The 22691-nt window shown below is 35.3% G+C and overlaps 1 protein-coding gene across 1 annotated transcript in view; it reads left to right on the top strand.

The window, feature by feature from the left end:
* The window catches only part of LOC138336361 (nucleolar pre-ribosomal-associated protein 1-like), a 42526-nt gene that overhangs the window by 7599 nt on the left and 12236 nt on the right, over positions 1-22691 (top strand). Inside the window, exons 5-25 of the mRNA XM_069285814.1 lie at positions 2455-2537; positions 2932-3069; positions 3493-3623; positions 3911-4106; positions 4277-4414; positions 4808-4972; positions 5268-5373; positions 5687-6060; positions 6361-6468; positions 6827-7100; positions 7823-7907; positions 11352-11419; positions 14671-14822; positions 15162-15371; positions 15715-16687; positions 17022-17165; positions 20150-20406; positions 20738-20978; positions 21404-21514; positions 21884-21947; positions 22291-22453. Of these exons, the coding sequence (XP_069141915.1) occupies positions 2455-2537; positions 2932-3069; positions 3493-3623; positions 3911-4106; positions 4277-4414; positions 4808-4972; positions 5268-5373; positions 5687-6060; positions 6361-6468; positions 6827-7100; positions 7823-7907; positions 11352-11419; positions 14671-14822; positions 15162-15371; positions 15715-16687; positions 17022-17165; positions 20150-20406; positions 20738-20978; positions 21404-21514; positions 21884-21947; positions 22291-22453 (4181 nt within the window). The remainder of the gene's footprint in view (positions 1-2454; positions 2538-2931; positions 3070-3492; positions 3624-3910; positions 4107-4276; positions 4415-4807; positions 4973-5267; positions 5374-5686; positions 6061-6360; positions 6469-6826; positions 7101-7822; positions 7908-11351; positions 11420-14670; positions 14823-15161; positions 15372-15714; positions 16688-17021; positions 17166-20149; positions 20407-20737; positions 20979-21403; positions 21515-21883; positions 21948-22290; positions 22454-22691) is intronic.

Here is a 22691-nt window from a genome sequence, read left to right as displayed (position 1 = left end):
AACAAAGAGGTCATATTTACACTCCAAATCCACACAAACGTCTTATACACAGTAAAATGTTAACAAAGAGGTCATATTTACACTCCAAATCCACACAACGTCTTATACACAGTAAAATGTTAACAAAGAGGTCATATTTACACTCCAAATCCACACAAGTCTTATACACAGTTAAAATGTTAACAAAGAGGTCATATTTACACTCCAAATCCACACAACGTCTTATACACAGTAAAATGTTAACAAAGAGGTCATATTTACACTCCAAATCCACACAACGTCTTATACACAGTAAATGTTAACAAAGAGGTCATATTTACACTCCAAATCCACACTACGTCTTATACACAGTAAAATGTTAACAAAGAGGTCATATTTTACACTCCAAATCCACACAACGTCTTATACACAGTAAAATGTTAACAAAGAGGTCATATTTACACTCCAAATCCACACACAACGTCTTATACACAGTAAAATGTTAACAAAGAGGTCATATTTACACTCCAAATCCACACAACGTCTTATACACAGTAAAATGTTAACAAAGAGGTCATATTTACACTCCAAATCCACACAATGTCTTATACACAGTAAAATGTTAACAAAGAGGTCATATTTACACTCCAAATCCACACAACGTCTTATACACAGTAAAATGTTAACAAAGAGGTCATATTTACACTCCAAATCCACACAATGTCTTATACACAGTAAAATGTTACACAAAGGTCATATTTACACTCCAAATCCACACAATCATACACAGTAAAATGTTAACAAAGAGGTCTTATTTACACTCCAAATCCACACAACGTCTTATACACAGTAAAATGTTAACAAAGAGGTCATATTTACACTCCAAATCCACACAACGTCTTATACACAGTAAAATGTTAACAAAGAGGTCATATTTACACTCCAAATCCACACAACGTCTTATACACAGTAAAATTGTTAACAAATATGTCATATTTACACTCCAAATCCACACAAACGTCTTATACACAGTAAAATGTTAACAAAGAGGTCATATTTACACTCCAAATCCACACAACGTCTTATACACAGTAAAATGTTAACAAAGAGGTCATATTTACACTCCAAATCCACACAACGTCTTATACACAGTAAAATGTTAACAAAGAGGTCATATTTACACTCCAAATCCACACAACGTCTTATACACAGTAAAATGTTAACAAAGAGGTCATATTTACACTCCAAATCCACACAACGTCTTATACACAGTAAAAATGTTAACAAAGAGGTCATATTTACACTCCAAATCCACACAACGTCTTATACACAGTAAAATGTTAACAAAGAGGTCATATTTACACTCCAAATCCACACAACGTCTTATACACACAGTAAAAATGTTAAAAAGAGGTCATATATTTACACTCCAAATCCACACAACGTCTTATACACAGTAAAATGTTAACAAATAGGTCATATTTACACTCCAAATCCACACAACGTCTTATACACAGTAAAATGTTAACAAAGAGGTTATATTTACACTCCAAATCAAAGACAGTAAAATATTATACACTCCAAATCCACACACGTCTTATACACAGTAAAATGTTAACAAAGAGGTCATATTTACACTCCAAATCACACAGTAAAATGTTCACAAAGAGGTCATATTTACACTCCAAATCCACACTACGTCTTATACACAGTAAAATGTTCACAAAGAGGTCATATTTACACTCCAAATCCACACAATGTCTTATACACAGTAAAATGTTACAAAGAGGTCATATTTACACTCCAAATCCACACAACGTCTTATACACAGTAAAATGTTAACAAAGAGGTCATATTTACACTCCAAATCCACACAACGTCTTATACACAGTAAAATGTTAACAAAGAGGTCATATTTACACTCCAAATCCACACAACGTCTTATACACAGTAAAATGTTAACAAAGAGGTCATATTTATCCAAATCCACACTACTTCTTATACAAAGAGGTCATATTTACACTCCAAATCCACACTTACGTCTTATACACAGTAAAATGTTAACAAAGAGGTCATATTTACACTCCAAATCCACACAACGTCTTATACACAGTAAAATGTTAACAAAGAGGTCATATTTACACTCCAAATCCACACAACGTCTTATACACAGTAAAATGTTAACAAAGAGGTCATATTTACACTCCAAATCCACACAACGTCTAATATACAGTGAAATTCTTCTGTTAAGCAATTGATGTTCCTTATTGACATTAAATACAGGGACAAAAGAGATAATTCAATGTTTCAGTAGTAAATGTTCAGATAACAAAAGATTTGTTTTTTTGTTTTTTTAATTTTTCTATCATTTCTATTTAATTGATAACTGTTACCTGACATTGCAGTGTTTTCTTTCTGTTAAGTATGTTTTAAAGTATTCATTTCTCTATAAAAATCTGGTGTGTTTGATTTTAGGTTTCCTTGGCAGCCTGATACCTGGGTTACTAGCTGACAGTGTGGGTAACATACAGATGGTGATGTCCACGTTACTTAGTAAGGTACAGAGCTTTGTACTCTATAGCTGGGATCATATTACTGCTCTACAGTGTGAGATGGCACTCATAAACACATTTTGTATTAAAATATTTATGTCTCTTTGAGTAAGTATTAATTGCAGCCAACTATATGCAGTAAAAGACTCATTAAAACTATTTAGATTTTAAGAAATGCATATACATGTATTGCTATATTGAACAATGATAACTTTAATATGTTTATGGTGCAAATGTTGAAATGCTGTTATCCGTTTCAACTGACATTGATTTCTGCCTATGTAAAGGCCAGATTATATGTATTGTTTTTTTGGTGGGCCAAAATGTTATTGATAAGGTCTTGTTAGTAAAGAATTTCAGGAGCATTGTTGTTCTCAAACAGCTTTTATTGTACTTTCAGGTTGTCCAGAACCCTGCGGTTTTTAAGACGCTGAAGGTGCGGCTATTTACAGAGGCCAACATGAGAGTTTTGGGTCAGTTATACCACTGGACAGGTCCAAGCACCTGGCACAACCGGTCAGCTGATGACCATCTTGAGGTTAGTTAAGATAGTTTCAGATTTAGAATTTTTTTAAAGGAAGCAATGAACTTTTGATAGGCCTGTAAGCAGTTTTCTTTCATGTGCGATTTACTTTTCGCAAATTTTCAATCAAAGTGAATTTAAGAAAGCTCATTTTCGCAAATAAACAATAACCAACATTGTAATTAAAGGTAATTATAAAGAAGTTATATTTAATATTAGCAGTATGTTTGAAATGGGAATGGCTGAATTTACCAGCAGTGTAAGGTGAACTGTATGGAGTTTTGTATCCTTATAAGAATAATTTCAAGAAGAAGTTTTAGAATTTGGCATTGCATGCACAGATATGTTCTTCTCTTGTGATACTACACAGGCAAGATTTCTTCACTTGAAATTCACATGAAGAAATATTGCCTGAGGTGTAAACAACCATTTTAACAGGATGGCGATGGGACAAAGACTGAAGACCAAAAGATTGTAGCAGACAGTACCCACCAACTCCTTGTAGAGCTGTGCTCTTCACACAAGTTTGGAATCAACTTTTATGATAAAGCTCTGGGTACTTCAGGACAGTAAGTTATTAGTCAATGACAGTTGTATACAATAGTGAGATGCTTATTATCCCTGTGGTCAAAGGAGTATTCTTGAAATTTGAGATCCTGTGAATAGATATTAAGATAACTTTTAATTCCAAAGATAAAAAAAAACTTATGATCAACATTATATCATTAAGAATCTATATAGGCTTTATCAGATGAAGGACAATATCTCAGACACTGATACTATTTACTCACGATGAGAAGCAAATATTCCAGATAGATATTCATGGTAAATATTTCTGATTTTCTTTTCTTTTCAGAAACCAAAACCATATTTTAACAAGTTTCCTGACGTCTCTTACCAAAGTAACAGAATCAACACAAATCCAGGACTTGATTATAAAGACATTAAGGGCATGTCCCGACCAGCTGTGTCACTACCTTCCATCTATGTTAAATACCCTCTCACCACGACCTTCACCCAAGTGGCGAGCTTCCATGGCCTTTCTCTGCAAGGTCAGTTATAGAGGAGGTCATGACACATAAACCATTTACTTATCTTTTTTCCATGGAGTTCAACTAATGATTTTGATGTACAGATCATCCTTCTCTGCAGAAAAAGACAGTTAATATTCATACATATTATATTCATAATATAGTAGTCAATATTTGTTTTTCTATTCCAGATTTTTGAAAAGCAGTCAGAACTTCCGGCAGCATTCAAGTTAAGAGAGCGAGTAAATCCCCATAAGTTTGTGGACATGATGATGGTGGACACCTTACCTCCACAAGAGATGTTATATACAGTACTACAGGCTCTCAAGGTTAGGATCAGTCAGGTTCATACATATCAGTTACAAGGTCAAGGTTATACATAGCACTCTCAAAGTCAGGGTCAGTCACAACCAAACATATCACTTTCAAGGTTAGGGTCATACTTATAAAGCAGTCTCAAGGTAAGGGTCAGTCATGGTCCAAACACATTACTTTCAAGGTCATGGTCGTTCACATAACTTTTAAGGTCAGGGTCATTCATGTCAGTGTCAAGGTCAGCGCTATTAAGGAAATACATATCACTCTTCCCCTGTCATTCACATCATTGTCAAAGTCAGGATCGAGGGTCACATAAGGTGATGATCTTGTACCTGTATATCAGTAAATGTCAAGGGCACATGCATTACCGAAGTCTTTAATAATGTAACCTTTGTCAATTTCAGCATAGACATATTGTACCTCGGGACGCAGTCCTAGATTTCATCAACATGATGTTAAAAAGAGGTATGACTGCCCTGTCATGTGTAACAGAGGAGAACCTTGGCCACTGGTACACGGACACTGAGCAAGACGACATAAAGCAGGACTACAGGGAGAAAGTCATCAAGGTCAGCCTTATAGAGTCAAGGTCACATCTGATTCTAATGTGAAAACCACATAATTGTCAATTCTACAGCCATGTTCATTGATGTTTTTTTATTTAATTTTTTTATTTCGGGATAATGGTTGATAGTACCACAATGTTGTCACATTTTTTGTGCTGATAATGCTATAGTAAGGAGTTAAATGTGTAGAATAGAAAGGTTGACATACCGGACTTGTTTAAAAAAAAGTAATGAAAGAAAAAGTCATTTTAGTCCTTTTGTTAAAAAGATAAAGATATAAATGTACCAAATATTGCAGGCCATTCCTGATATTAAATCTCTGATGGTTTGCTGGGATCATGCCACAACACTGGGATCTGAGGCTAAACCACAGGAACTAGAGAATGAAGACAGCAAACTGACAGGTATCAAGCCTTCTCAAGTCATAGTTATTTTGTTTCTTAAAAAAATGGCAAAAGTAGTTTGACAAATTCATTGTACGGGTATATGAGTCAGAACTCAGTATGGATTAACATAAAAATCTGACAATATTTGATTTTTGTATTTAATCTATTTGATATCATTCATCAAAAGATTGATAAGGATAAAGTGGAATTAAAGTTATTTTTAAATAGAGATATCAATAATTGTATATATTAAGGATTTTACAATTCAGGACTGACGGCACTGTTTAAATTAGTTTTAAATCTACTTGCTATTTATTTAATGCATTTACAGACACCAGCTTTGTGACCCCACACCAACACATGATAAGGATACAACAGACACTGTGTCTCTACCAGGACCTCGTACCCTCTGTGTTGGTCGATGATCCAGTGATCATCTATAAGTTACTGGCCGGGGTCAAAAAGTTATCACAGAAAACCCTCACTGACCGTGAAAAATCAAACCGTGTTGATCAAGAAATGGAGACAGAGGATACACGCAGCCAATCAGAAACAGCCAAGGATGAAAAGATCAGCCAATCAGAGCAGTCCGCTGAAACTGAGGCATCATCAGATAAGAAAGCATTTGATCACATGCTTCCTCAGTTGTACCTTCTTAAACTGTTGTCAAGGACAGATGCCCGGAAACTTCCCTGGGGTAAAGATGTATGTAAAGCATAAGTTACCATATTTTGATGAATCATGAAAGTGACTACTAATAGTTATAAACCAAAAAGGGAAACACTATTGTGGTTTTGACATTGCATTGGGTGTAGGAAATTCCTGTTCTCGGGACTGTTACCTTAGAAAATCATAAAAAGATGTCAATAGATTGTTGATAGTTTCTTTTAATCACATAAAGGGATGCAAGACAAAGAGAAAATGAAGAAATAAAAACATCAAATTTAGGTAATTATAAAAGTGGTATTTGTAAATAGAGCATCTCTTCATTTACATATAATTCAGAATCAAGATGGATGGTCTCTAATGCACATATTACTGGAGATAATGATGGAAGTCAGCTCTATCTGTCAGACTCAACTAACCGTCACCACAAGGGACCTTATATCACAGGTAAATCACATAGCAAGTGTCTTGCTGAGGTTTTGTACTTTAAACAAAATACACTTTTTATCATTTGCTGTGGTAATTTCATTACAAAGTCTTGTCAAATCTTTTCTACAATTCACATGCGAGTGTTGAGTAACTCTAGGTATCTCCTGTTAAAGTGCTTTTCAACATTATGTTGTGCTTTATCGAAATACTTACTTAACTTAATAGTAAAATAAGCATATAAATACATCTTATTTAGGCAAATTATACATGATATACACTCATGTAATTACATTATTTTACCTTAATATGAATCAGTAACAATAACTGCTATTTCTCTGTAACAGTTATATGGATCCAGTTTTTATCTTTCCAATAGTTGTTGTTTCGTACGGGACTGTTTGAGTACCACCAGTGGGAGCTACATCTATGGATCAGACAGTTCAGTAGGTCGATGGAGAAACTCACGACAAACGAAGACAAGATAGAAGTCATCAGACTACTGGCTTACGTCTTCACGACCTTCATCAAGAATCCTTATCCTTATGTAGACAAGGTCAGTGACTTTGTGTCAGAGGCCGTCACCATGGAGACCACAGGGGGTCGTGACCTTGACAACATCAGTATTGGAACTCATGACAGCATTATTGATGGTAAGCTTATATAGACTGATCAATATTTTGCTTTTATGGCCCCGGTTGCACAGTGATACGTAGGTTTATTTGCTGAATTAAAGTGTAATATCTTTGTGGATTATGGGATTACTGTTTTCAGATTATATCCCCTTAGAGAATTATGTTCCTTGTCCCATTATAGTACTTAATGGTGTAAGTTTACGCAAAATATATACAGGTAAATAAAATTAATAATGATTTTGAATTTCTTTTAAATTTTCATTATGGGAGAAAATGATAAAGAATCATTTTTATGAATTATTATTCATTGGATATTTAGGCAATCAAGCACTTCCCAACATGGAATAAGATAAATTGGTGTTTATGTTATTTCATAGGCAATCAAGCACTTCTCAACATGGAATAAGATAATTTGGTGTTTATGTTATTTCATGGGTGAAGCCATACTACCAGGTAGAGTCTGCTGGATAAATTATTGATATAGTCAAGTTGCATTTTGATTTTGAATTTGAATGAAATGTTCATTCTGCGTGAAGCTCTAAATTTCCCTAAAATCTAAAATTAACCCTAACATACCAATTAGACATATCCAGTGAACTTCTCCTCTTTAAGGTAAATAAATTGTCAGAGACCAAACATATTTTTGTTCTATTTACTATGAATTCACTAGTAGACTGATAATTATTACACAATGTTTTAAAAATTTAGAAGATAGTGACAGATGATAATATTTGTTTTAGGAATCCTGGACATGGACGAGGATATGGAGCCTGAGATAACTGGGGATCCATTCAACAATACTGATATCCATGACGATACCTTCAGGTAAACAACAATAGTGATATCCATGACGATACCTTCAGGTAAACAACAATAGTGATATCCATGATGATACCTTCAGGTAAACAACAATAGTGATATCCATGACGATACCTTCAGGTAAACAACAATAATGATATCCATGACGATACCTTCAGGTAAACAACAATAGTGATATCCATGACGATACCTTCAGGTAAACAACAATAGTGATATCCATGACGATACCTTCAGGTAAACAACAATAGTGATATCCATGACGATACCTTCAGGTAAACAACAATAGTGATATCCATGACGATACCTTCAGGTAAACAACAATAGTGATATCCATGACGATACCTTCAGGTAAACAACAATAGTGATATCCATGACGATACCTTCAGGTAAACAACAATAGTGATATCCATGACGATACCTTCAGGTAAACAACAATAGTGATATCCATGACGATACCTTCAGGTAAACAACAATAACGATATCCATGATGATACCTTCAGGTAAACAACAATAGTGATATCCATGACGATACCTTCAGGTAAACAACAATAGTGATATCCATGACGATACCTTCAGTACAAGATAAACAACAATAGTAAACAACATGATATCCATGACGATACCTTCAGGTAAACAACAATAGTGATATCCATGACGATACCTTCAGGTAAACAACAATAGTGATATCCATGACGATACCTTCAGGTTAACAACAATAGTGATATCCATGACGATACCTTCAGGTAAACAACAATAGTGATATCCATGACGATACCTTCAGGTAAACAAACAATAGTAAAAATAGTGATATCCATGACAATCCTTCAGGTAAACAACAATAGTGATATCCATGACGATACCTTCAGGTAAACAACAATAGTGATATCCATGACGATACCTTCAGGTAAACAACAATAGTGATATCCATGACGATACCTTCAGGTAAACAACAATAGTGATATCCATGACGATACCTTCAGGTAAACAACAATAGTGATATCCATGACGATACCTTCAGGTAAACAACAATAGTGATATCCATGACGATACCTTCAGGTAAACAACAATAGTGATATCATGATCTTCAGGTAAACAACAATAGTGATATCCATGATACCTTCAGGTAAACAACAATATGATATCCATGACATACTTCAGGTAAACAACAATAGTGATATCCATGACGATACCTTCAGGTAAACAACAATAGTGATATCCATGACGATACCTTCAGGTAAACAACAATAGTGATATCCATGACGATACTTCAGGTAAACAACAATATGATATCCATGACGATACCTTCAGGTAAACAACAATAGTGATATCCATGACGATACCTTCAGGTAAACAACAATAGTGATATCCATGATGATACCTTCAGGTAAACAACAATAGTGATATCCATGACGATACCTTCAGGTAAACAACAATAGTGATATCCATGACGATACCTTCAGGTAAACAACAATAGTGATATCCATGACGATACCTTCAGGTAAACAACAATATGATATCCATGACGATACCTTCAGGTAAACAACAATATGATGATATCCATGACATACCTTCAGGTAAACAACAATAGTGATATCCATGACGATACCTTCAGGTAAACAACAATAGTGATATCCATGACGATACCTTCAGGTAAACAACAATAGTGATATCCATGACGATACCTTCAGGTAAACAACAATAGTGATATCCATGACGATACCTTCAGGTAAACAACAATAGTGATATCCATGACGATACCTTCAGGTAAACAACAATAGTGATATCCATGACGATACCTTCAGGTAAACAACAATAGTGATATCCATGATGATACCTTCAGGTAAACAACAATAGTGATATCCATGACGACACCTTCAGGTAAACAACAATTGTGATATCCATGATGATACCTTCAGGTAAACAACAATAGTGATATCCATGACGATACCTTCAGGTAAACAACAATAGTGATATCCATGACGATACCTTCAGGTAAACAACAATATGATATCCATGACGATACCTTCAGGTAAACAACAATAGTGATATCCATGACCATGACGATACCATGACAGGTAAACAACAATAATATCCATGATAGGTCAACATGATGATACCTTCAGGTAAACAACATTAAAACCCAGCTAGTAGAGTTTCCTTTGTTGTATATGACCATTATATTATATTAAATAATGGACACCTAGGAGTCCATTATGTGACTTGCTGTCCACAACAGAACAGAAGTGCATTGGGTCTGTATACAGGTACTTTTAGGATGTGTTCTTCTGAGGTTTCAGTCCCGTTGAAGTCGCGTTTCGACAAAGATCAAAGAAGTTATGAGATTTTCAAGTACAATTTATCAATATCTGTAGCAAGTTGCCAGTAGCAAATTTTATCAAAAAATTACAGTTCTAACTTTAGCAGATTTTTTTATACAGAGATTTTAAGAAATGGCCCATTTGGTGGCCATTTTGAGATTGTGTCTTTTTCCGCTTAGCCAAAGTTTTACCATTTTTTTACTGAAATTGTTTTTACTTAATTCATCACTGCACCACCGTTTTTAGCTGTATCAAGCTTATTTTTGCTGTAAATCTTTACTTGGTTCGTGGTAATCAAAATATTAAGCATTAATGTGTAAAATGATTCACTTTTTCACTTTATTTTTACATTTTATGGTAGTATATATTTTTACATTTTATGGTAGTTTGAGCACTTTTATTTTTAACTCTAAAATACTGAAAAATAACATATTCAAGTGGGGCAAAAAAGTAAGCACACGGACCCCCCATTTTTCTGCCTGATTTTGAAAGAACAACCCTTTCTCTATTGATATGCAAAATATAAACAAAAGTTTAATACCAGAACTTTTTCTATAAAGGGTTAGATTTGGCAAAAATGACTGAAAATGGTGCATTTTGTAGCTCAAAATTAAGGGGTAGGGGTAGCATATGTTGTTATTCTGAGAAAAAATATTAGTCTTATTAATCAAAACTGGTATATTTTAAAAGAAGACTACAGGAAAATAAATTCTACAAACACTAATACATATCAAACACCTCATTAGGAAATTATGGCTTTAATCTCTTGTGTATATGGTCAAAACGGCAAAATTCCCATAAAATCCAATATTTTGTCAACAAGGTATCTTTGAGTGACAGTAGCTCAAAAACGAGAACAAGGACATATGTTTTTTCTTTCATTTTCTTTCATGGTATGAACTCCTTTTTCCAAAAATCTATTTGAGAAAAAAAGTTTAATACAAGAAAATTTTGACTTCTCAGAGGAGTACATCCTTAAGAACACTTGCAATTATTATACAATGCTCAAATTTTGGGCAGATCTGATTTTTGTGGTTTGTCAGGCCTGTGAAATCCATAGTAACTGCACATAAACAATACAAAGACAATATTATGATTTGTGGCGTATAAGTTTTGCTTCCTTCTGTTGTAGGTTCCCCTACAGTCCCATGGTGGTGATAGCTCTAGAGCATCTGAACAAGGCAGAGGATTTACCTTTGAGTAAGTAAACATTTGAACAAGGCAGAGGATTTACCTTTGAGTAAGTAAACATCTGAACAAGGCAGAGGATTTACCTTTGAGTAAGTAAACATTTGAACAAGGCAGAGGATTTACCTTTAAAGTGTACACGGAATGGTTTGGTATTTAAGGCTAAATAAATGTGTCATTGTATAAAATTTAGAATGGAGAAAGTACGAGTTTCATAGCGAATACAGTATTAGAGATAATGCGACTTTTCTCTAGAACACACCTGAAGCCCCAAGCCATTGACCCCGATTCGGAACCCCTGACCTGTGACGTCACGAGGACAACGGTACCTACTCTACTCGCATAAGATAGAGTGGCGATTTTCTGTATCTGCCATCTAATATAAACAATCTGTTTGTAAATATCGATCTTTACAGACACAAATACATGTGAACATGTCCGATACCTATTTAATATTATCCTCAATCACAGATATGAGTTTGGAATACGCTTGAAAATAGGGATTTATACCATGCATATATTGATGTACCTGTCGTAGATAAATGAACATTTCTGCGCGATTTCTGCACAATATTATACAACATAATGTGTATAATAATCCACATACGTTGTAAATCTACGGTATTTGAAACCACATATACATGAATATTATGTAAAGGATTCTTGACTATGTTATCCAAAACCCGACTCGGGTCGTTGTACTGGTCAAACCCGCTTTACAAATTTCTGTTTTTTTCATATAACCTACCCATACGAATTAAGTTATGATTCTAAACAGAATTTTTTGCATATATGTAAATGCATCTACTAATTGCGTTATATCTGAAATCGATCCATTTTTTTTGACGAAATACATTCAGCTTTCATATAATACAATACATCCGACGACTTGTTGATATTTCGCTCAAGTTCATTTATTAGTGTCTTTAATTGAAAAAATAAATCATGCACGAGTCAGACGAAAAAAAGACTGAAGATGTCTATGTCTAATCCAAGTTGCAGATATCAAGTACAGAACAAAATCAGAACTGTACTTCCGAATAGCCAATGTCGTGCTGCGTTTATCTCTTTACCTGTATACTGCAGTAACTAAAACGCGTGGTCAACCGAGACTAATGAGGGGGCTAATAACCAGATTACGTAAGAAAGGTGTTTAGTGACCTGTCACGCTTCGTTGATTAGCTGACGTCAGGTGTCAAAAGTAAGATCACAGGTAAGTTAGTGATGGACAATCATTTAATTGTTGTATAATGTCATATTTGTTTACACTTATTAATCCTTGGTTTACAGTAAAATATACCATTCGAACATAACATATAACAAGTGTATAAATCACTAGATGTATACATAATTGTATATTTCAGAATGACCAATGTATACATTTGTCTCGTATATATATTTCTAGTTATATGTATATGTATTCTTATAACAGAAACTACAAAATTATTTACAAATGGCATGTCGAGAAAGAACAATGCAAATATGATGCACAATGTCAGAATTTTGATATTTCTGGTAGTTGCTAGATTTTGGATATCCAATTCTTTGTGAATTTTGGTCAATATCGATCATTATATAATACTAATAATGATAATCTATATGACCAATAAATGTACTGTTGAATATTGTTAAAATAACACATGCTCTCATACATGTACTGTACATGTAGCTATAAAAGGAAGATAGACTCGTTACAGCTATAAATGAATTATGTATTTTAAATTCAATTTCTCAAGTGGTTTATTTTTTTTTTAATTTATTCCCCCTCACAATTTATGTCTATGATATTTACGTGTATTGAATATGACCATCATTTTTCGAATTCGTCTCTTTTTATATGACATTATGAAAATTGAATATTCCCCAGGTTTGATAATTTAGTAAGCTGTTAAAACAGAGATAAGATCTCTACTTAAAAGTTTTTACACAAGGTACACCTGGCTTATACCAGAAACATAAATAACTTATAATTTCCGCTAATCTACTTATGTATTTAGCATGATTTCAGTTGCAATATTTCCTATTTTATATATAATTAAATCTTCACCATAACTGTATACTGTATATATATCTGTAAAATTCTCGTAACCCCATTTTAGGAATACATATGTCCACCTTTGTGCTATAACCCCACTACCAAACACCTCACTGCCGTTGTCCTCGTGACGTCACATCCGGTTATTCCCCAAATCAGCGTGAGCGGCTGATTCCCTGATGAGCAGTTGATATACAGGTAAAAATCGAGCACTTCGGAGGGAGGTATCTCGGTACTGAAGCGGCCGATTTTGATGCGGTTTTCAACATTCTTGTCAGGAGATCAAACAGAATAACATATCTAAATATCATTTTCCATTCCGTGTACACTTTAAGTAAGTAAACATTTGAAAAGGGCAGAAGATTTATCTTTGAGTAAGTAAACATTTGAAGAAGGCAGAGGATTTACCTTTGTGTAAGTAAATATTTGAACAAGGCAGAGGATTTACCTTTGAGTAAGTAAAAATCTGAACAAGGCAGAGGATTTATCTTTGTGTAAGTAAACATTTGAACAAGGCAGAGGATTTACCTTTGAGTAAGTAAACATTTGAACAGGGCAGAGGATTTTTCTTTGAGTAAGTAAACATTTGAAGAAGGCAGAGGATTTACCTTTGAGTAAGTAAAAATCTGAACAAGGCAGAGGATTTACCTTTGAGTAAGTAAACATTTGAAGAAGGCAGAGGATTTACCTTTGAGTAAGTAAACATTTGAAGAAGGCAGAGGATTTACCTTTGAGTAAGTAAAAATCTGAACAAGGAAGAGGATTAACCTTTGAGTAAGTAAACATCTGAACAAGGCAGAGGATTTACCTTTGAGTAAGTAAACATTTGAACAGGGCAGAGGATTTACCTTTGAGTAAGTAAACATTTGAAGAAGGCAGAGGATTTACCTTTGAGTAAGTAAAAATCTGAACAAGGAAGAGGATTAACCTTTGAGTAAGTAAACATTTGAACAGGGCAGAGGATTTACCTTTGAGTAAGTAAACATCCAGACTTGCAGAACAGATTTTAATGTCTCTATTAGCTGGAGGTAAACTAATGACTCCTGAATTTCTCTTTCATCTCTCGAAGTTTTGAGGAACTCTTTTTTGTATTTGAAGTCAAAAAGTTATTGCAATTTCAAATAAACTAGCTATTACATTTGTATATAAGCCATATATCAGATAATTCAGCATGACTATCAAATAACCTGACCCAAACTGTTTACCTGCATTTTGATCTATTTTCCAGGTATAACAAACTACATGTCTGGGGTTGTCCTTGACCTTTTCCACTCCCAGTTACAGCCCCTCCCTCTCGTGTGTATGCTGAGTGCTTGTCATGGAGACAAACTAGACACTGGGGTCATCAAGTATATGTTGTCATGGCTACCAAAAGAAAAGGTATTTATTGGCACACAGGCGCAAAACACAAAATTGAAAATGCCGTTTGAGGTGTTTTTTTCAGTGATGATAGAAAAAATGTTGAAATATATGATTAAGTCAAGGATACTGATATTGTAAATAAAAGTAATTTCCTTGATATTGTCATATTTTATTTTACATGGATAAGGTTTTAAGTGATAAAATAGTAATAAGCAAAGCAAGCAGGATTTTGTTAACATTCCAGTTTGTCTCTATATATGTTAAAGGTTCAGAAAAGTGATTGTTTAGATATTTTTTGATTGATTGATAATGCATCGATAAAAATGTTGGCTTTATGAGTATTTTCTATTTCCTTAGCTAAAGAAGATGAAATTACCAAAAGAAGCTATACAGATATTATCCAGTAGACCACTGATGCATGCCTTCATCAAAATGTCTGCCAAGACTGAAGAGGCTAATTCCAAGGATATTATGAAGAATATAGGTGACTTGGATGGAGAGGACATGCTTCTGGTTGCCAAGCAACTCCTGTTGTATTTTGTTACTCTGGAAAAGACATGCGGAAAGGTACAGATTTGGATCATACAGTCACGATAGATTTTAATATTATAATATAAATTTTATCACATTTTAGAGGTCGTTGGTCAAGGTCATATATTATCAATCAGAAGATATGTTATGGATGATGTCGCATGATATTATGTTATTACACCACAATTACAATATGTGATTTTGTTATGTAGTATATAAGTAGCAAGAAAAAGTTAACAGGAAAGTTAACAGAAAGCTTGTGGTCAAGGTCAAAAACCTAATTACTGGTTAAGAAATACACATTGTGTTTTATATATAGAGAATAATTTTATCATTGACATTCTAGTTGTTACAGTACCCAGTACTTTCATGTTTTCAGATGGGATCAAAGTCCAGTGTCGCAGCAGAGACATTGTTAGAAACTCTTCATGCATTAATACAATTGTGTATAACCAGAGAAACCACTGGTCAAAAACAATGTGAAGATCACTTAAATGATGATAGTTTTGATCTGCTGACTGACCTTGGTCATACCACAAGGACAGAGCCTCTGTATGATATACTTGAGACAGTTTTGACACACCCTGTACTTGTGCGATGGTTCCTTTATAACCCTGCTGGTAAACTTGAGGATCCCGCTTACCCCCCTCCAACAGCCAATTGTCTTCGATATATCATCACATCCCAAATGAGCAAGATTTTTTTGTCCATTGTAAAAGAGGACCTGAGTCAGTTGTCTCCAGTTTTAAGGAGGTATGTAGATAAAATCAAGAATTTCATGGACTCCATCAAAGAGGGAAATGAACCAAGCTCCACGTACCAAGAACTTGTTGGACTGATCCAGAATAATTTAGGGCTTTTTACAAAGTTTCTCGACAAAGAGGCACAGTTTTCTCTCCTACACACTGTCCTCTACCTGCCAAAGTCTTTACTTGTTGACCTGTCATCAGAGTTATCTCCCCTAGGGAGTTTCCTGATGAACCTTCTGGACGAGATCCATAGTAACCAGTCTATTGACCACAGCAGCTGTATGTATCTACATATCAAGGATTTCCAGGTACTACTAGATATGTTGTGCAGCATCAACTCAACTGCTCTGGATGTTAATTGTCAAAATCTTCTGGAGACATATCCTCATTTCTCAGTGGCCGTTACCAAGGAAACCATGTGGCATCTCCTTAGTAGCACATCTTTAGCCAAACAGAAGATAACACTGACTGTAATCCAACATAATTCTGTAGCCAGGTCGTATCTAGAAGATTGGATAATGGAGACAAATATTGAGAGTGACTGGAAGATTGGCATCCTCCCCTTACTGAATACATACCTGGAGTGTATACTGAACAGGGAAGGTAGGTTGTACTACATTTATCAAGCCTGAAAAGGCTGTGATATATATAGTCTAGTTAGAAGATTGACAGAAAAACCTGAACCATTATGAAGTTCTGTTGGTTTTATTCACTGAGTTTAACTGTAGCATCATTTTTCACCAGGACTTAAAATGTTACTGTAACGTTACATCATTATTCGCCGAGACTTAAATAATGATTCAACTAATGTTTCTATTGTTTATTTTCAGAAAATTACAATAACATATTTTACAAATTGTTTTATCAAAAAACCTGTAGTTTAGCTTGATTCATGTAGAAATTGAGGTTTTCCACAGGTGGTATTTTTTTTATTCAGTAAAAGCTACAGAAGCAGTCCACAAAATTTACAGGCAGTATGAGGACTGGGTAGGAGCTTTAATGGAGATCTCTAACCACCACACTGAGGCTGCAGGACATGTCAGTCAACTGGTAACCCTTCTGTGTAAGCTCAAGGTCATAGGTAAGTCAACTGGTAACTCTGCTGTTTAAGCTCAAGGTCATAGGTAAGTCAACTGGTAACTCTGCTGTGTAAGCTTAAGGTCATTGGTAAGTCAACTGGTAACCCTGCTGTGTAAGCTCAAGGTCATAGGTAAGTCAACTGGTAACTCTGCTGTGTAAGCTCAAGGTCATTGGTAAGTCAACTGGTAACCCTGCTGTGTAAGCTCAAGGTCATAGGTAAGTCAACACGTAACTCTGCTGTTTAAGCTCAAGGTCATAGGTAAGTCAACTGGTAACCCTGCTGTGTAAGCTCAAGGTCATAGGTAAGTCAACTGGTAGCCCTGCTGTGTAAGCTCAAGGTCATAGGTAAGTCAACTAGTAGCCCTGCTGTGTAAGCTCAAGGTCATAGGTAAGTCAACTGGTAGCCCTGCTGTGTAAGCTTAAAGTCATAGGTAAGTCAACTGGTAAACCTGCTGTGTAAGCCCAAAGTCATAGGTAAGTCAACTGGTAACCTTGCTGTGTAAGCTCAAGGTCATAAATAAGTCAACTGGTAGCCCTTCTGTGTAAGCTCAAGGTCATAGGTAAGTCAACTGGTAATTCTGCTGTTTACAGTTGTGTTACCCCAACTGAGAACGGCACGTGTATATAAACCCCTGCGGCTGACTTGTATCGACGTATTCAATGAGTGAAGCTTGTTATTTATAAACTCGAGTACTGTCGCCAATCATCAGTTAAATCGCGGGCGCTCTGGCTACATTAGCTGTACCAAACACGATTATTATTGTTACAAATACCATAAAAAACTTGTGTTACTTACACACCAGTGTACTTTGCACATGTATTTTTTTCTCAGGGCTGAACATGCTGAAACAAATCTACTATCCGTATATTTTGCGCATTCAAATTTTGGGGAAAACGATGTCTGGGGAACCACAAATTCAATGTTATAGAGGTGGTAATTATATTGGAAAACATTCACAATAAATGCTTGACAACTTGTCAATGTTGTATTTAAAAGAAATAACATAATATGATTGCACAGTGTTTGTTTTCTTTTATTGGCCACCGTAACTGAAACAGTGAAATATATCTTGCAGAACATGTCAAAAACATTGGCAGTCCGCCATACTCCGTACACATGTCAATGTCTGGAGATATTACACATGAATAGTTATCAGAACTATTTGAAAATATTATAATCTAGTTACTTAAAATTGCCACAATAATTTACAAGTGTGTTTGAGATCATTAACAAACTTTAGAGAGCAATCAGATAGCAGATATGTTGGCTTGCAATAATCACATTGTGAGTAAACTTACTACCTGTACGGCACCAGATCCAAGCTGATGGCTAATTATATATAACAGTACGATTAAAAATGCCACTAACCTTGTAGCTTGTCAGTTTTGCTGTTATAATATTACAAACCACTTATTGAAAATCTTAAATATAGGACAGTTTAGGACTCGTCTTATAAATCCCACGTGTTTTGACTTTTTGCACAAGGCCTACAGCCAGGACATGTTATGGCGGTTCCCTACGTAATGAGCATCGCTAGATCTATAAGGAGTTTCATATGCAATTTTACTAGAAATATGAAGATATGTTAAAATATCTAAAATAAAGAAATACTAGTCAAGTGAATGTTGATGCAATTTGAAGAATATTTGTTTTGTTTTTAAGTAGATACAGACGCATTGTTGATGATATATAGATCGGTTAAGCTAACTAGCCATTCAGCTTCGTTAAGCTGGATGAGAGGCCTGAGCGTAGCATCCAGTACCAATTTACCTGTGGATTTGGCAACAGTACTCGAGTCTATAAATACGACGGCTACAGTACACTCATTCAATGCATCGATACAAGTCAGCGGTAGAGCGGTATGGGTTTATATACACGCGTCATTCTCAGTTGGGGTAGCACGGCTGTAAGCTAAAGGTCATAGGTAAGTCAACTGGTGCTCTTGCGGTGTAAGCTCAAAGTCATAGGTAAGTCAACTCGTAACTCTGCTGTGTAGGCTCAAAGTCATAGGTAAGTCAACTGGTGCTCTTGCTGTGTAAGCTCAAAGTCATAGATAAGTCAACTCGTAACTCTGCTGTGTAAGCTCAAAGTCATAGGTAAGTCAACTGGTGCTCTTGCTGTGTAAGATCAAAGTCATAGGTAAGTCAACTCGTAACTCTGCTGTGTAAGCTCAAAGTCATAGGTTAGTAAACTGGTAAACCTGCTGTGTAAGATCAAGGTCATAGGTAAGTCAACTAGTAACTCTGCTGTGTAAGCTCAAAGTCATAGGTTAGTAAACTGGTAAACCTGCTGTGTAAGCTCAAGGTCATAGGTAAGTCAACTAGTAACTCTGCTGTGTAAGCTCAAAGTCATAGGTTAGTAAACTGGTAAACCTGCTGTGTAAGCTCAAGGTCATAGGTAAGTCAACTAGTAGCCCTGCTGTGTAAGCTCAAGGTCATAGGTAAGTCAACTAGTAGCCCTGCTGTGTAAGCTCAAGGTCATAGGTAAGTCAACTGGTAACCTTACTGTGTAAGCTCAAGGTCATAGGTAAGTCAACTGGTAACTCTGCTGTGTAAGCTCAAGGTCATAGGTAAGTCAACTGGTAACCTTGCTGTGTAAGCTCAAGGTCATGGGTAAGTCAACATGTAACTCTGCTGTTTAAGCTCAAAGTCATAGGTAAGTCAACTGGTAACCCTGCTGTGTAAGCTCAAGGTCATAGGTAAGTCAACTAGTAGCCCTGCTGTGTAAGCTCAAGGTCATAGGTAAGTCAACTGGTAACCTTGCTGTGTAAGCTCAAGGTCATAGGTAAGTCAACTGGTGCTCTTGCTGTGTAAACTCAAAGTCATAGGTAAGTCAACTCGTAACCTTGCTGAAAGTCAAAGGTTTGAGGATCAACATAGATGGGGTATTTATCATGCTATTATTTGTTTTGTTGTATGCAGCTTTATAACATGTTTCTTTGTCAGGTGTTAATTAAATTGTTAATAAAGTCATTCTATTTTCAGGTTCTGAGAAACAAAAAGATATTTCTCAGAGTATTTTTCTTGCTATAAAGGCCAAGAAACCTGTAAAAAAGGACCACATCAAAGTGCTATGTTACCTTTCTTCTTCAACACCAGAGGGCAGTACTGAGGCTGTCATTACTGAGGCCCAGGTGTACTCTGCGTGTCGGCGATGTTTAATCTATACTCTACAGAAAAAGGAGAAATGGGACAGTGATTTAGTGGAGTACCTCCAAAATGTCCTCTCTAAAACCAGTCAGGTGAGAATTATTATAGTGAGTTTTACATTTCAGGTGGGTAACTTACTGGAACCATTAACTACATGTCATGGGGAGGGGTAAGAAAAGGAGACTTTTTGTTTTATATTGCACAAAGAACTTATTGTCTGAAGAATAAACATTCAAAAGCATGTTGGGTGAGGCATTATTTGGCTAATTGGCAAATTTGATGGTATATGATTATTCCACTGTAGTAGTATTTTGTTTTGAAAGCAGAGCACATTTTGCAAATGTTTCTATTAAATGTACAACATAAGTTTTTTTTAATCAAATAGATAAATTAAATATAAATAATTTGTTATTTTTAATGCAGCAAGTCATCCAACAATTAAAACCGTCTGAGCTACATAAAGATTTCTCATCGTTTGTGAAAGCCTGTTTACGGTCCCAGTATTCTACTGCCAGTACTCACAAGATCCTCAACATACTACTGAAGATTGTGTACACAAGTGGAACAACCCTTGACCTCACCCCAAACATGATCTTTGACATGGTACTCAGCCACTCAATGTTCCTGTCCATCATACTAGACGAGGCTCGGTCCGAGGTTAAAGGTCAGTTGACATCTCGTCCAACTGGAAAGTGTACATGTCAGTGTTTTGATGTTAAGCATGTCTTACCTTCAAAGAAGACAGAAAATACTGAACTGAACTTGTGTACTAAAAGTTACTGTGAACCACTAGACGTTTATCTGAATCACCTATGCTCAGTGCACCAAGGTCGTTTGTTCATGTCTGGTATAAACACTGTACCATAGTGTACTACAAGGCTATAAGGCCACTCACATTGAAACTGTTGGAGGAGAGACTTTGTTTGTAAATAACTAAAACAAATCTCCAGTTTTGTTTACATGTACTTAAAACAACTTATGATGATAACTTGACATGTACATTAATTAATTTCATACATTAAATATTAACAAAAAAAAATAATAAAAAATAATACCATGTTGAAGAGTTTACATTTTGGATTTATACAGAGTGTTTGGTAGACGAGTTGTTGACACTGGTGGAGCTCTGTCCAGACTGCTGTAACTCCAGCCACATAGGGATATACCTAGGAGCTTACAGTGCTACACTGTCACAAACAGGTATGTGTAAAAAGCACTGTCACAAACAGGTATGTGTAAAAAGCCTTTATAGCTGAAAAATGTCATTACATCCTAATCTTAAAATGCTTTGTTTCAATATCCTTTTGAATTATGGTCAATCTGTTGCTTGGACCAATTAAGCATTGATGGAAGTGGATTCGTAAATGAATTTGTGTACATATAAAAAATTCACAAAATAAATTGCTTTGATCATGAAACCGGCACCAGCGATATTTGCTTCCCGGTAACTGGTCAATGTAATTAATGAGGGTTAGGGAGTCTGCAATACAATACAGTGCCTCCATTTATTGGTCTTTTCAGATTCATTTGTAAAATAAAAACAGTTACTTACCTACTCTTACCTTTCAGACCAGAAGCTGCTGAGACTTCTACACCTGTATGAGAACAATGGGGTCTCCATGAAGGAGTACAGGTAAGTAAGACCTTTTATCATATTACTGTCTTTAACGATTCAGACATATTTTAACTAAAAGCAGTCTGCCCGGTCAATATCCTGAACACTTTCATAACACATGTAACAATGTTTGGATTTTAGAAAACTTGTTAGTCCATTATTACCATTCCCATTTACTTATATTAGTTGTAACCATGCAGTTTTAGCCATGATAATTTAGACATTCACAAGTGTTTGAACGTTTAACTCCAAATAAAGCTGAGAAAGAATATCAGCAGAATAATAATAATAATCTGTAGAATATAAGTGAGGGTTTGTCACTTGTGTAATTCATTTTGATTAAAATCATTTCATTTTCAAGGCCATATCTTTGGGGGTCAAAGGCCACTGAGCAGCACACCATAAGGAAGTCCATGGGGTTGTCGCTATGGAAACAGCCTTCTACAGACCAGGTGTTGGAGTATATAGACCAAGACAGACTACAAAGATCTATTGTCAAATTCCCTTTACTACGGAAACTTCAGGTAAATTATTGTCAATTAAATACCCAAAGGTGCCAACTTTGATTTTCACTGAGACGCCAAAATATTATTAGAAATTATATGTATAGGACATCTGAGCACAATCCATCTATAATAATACAGATGCCATTTTGATAAATATTGAATGTATAATACGAGTAAATCTTTTTCTTTTCTTCTGAAAAATTAATACAGGTGTATAATCAAAACTTTTAATCTAATATAATAGCATTTTCGGTCT

This window comes from Argopecten irradians, chromosome 1 (assembly GCF_041381155.1).
Source record: "Argopecten irradians isolate NY chromosome 1, Ai_NY, whole genome shotgun sequence".
In the NCBI taxonomy this organism is placed as follows: Eukaryota; Metazoa; Mollusca; class Bivalvia; order Pectinida; family Pectinidae; genus Argopecten; species Argopecten irradians.
This window is presented reverse-complemented; position numbering and strand designations above follow the sequence as displayed.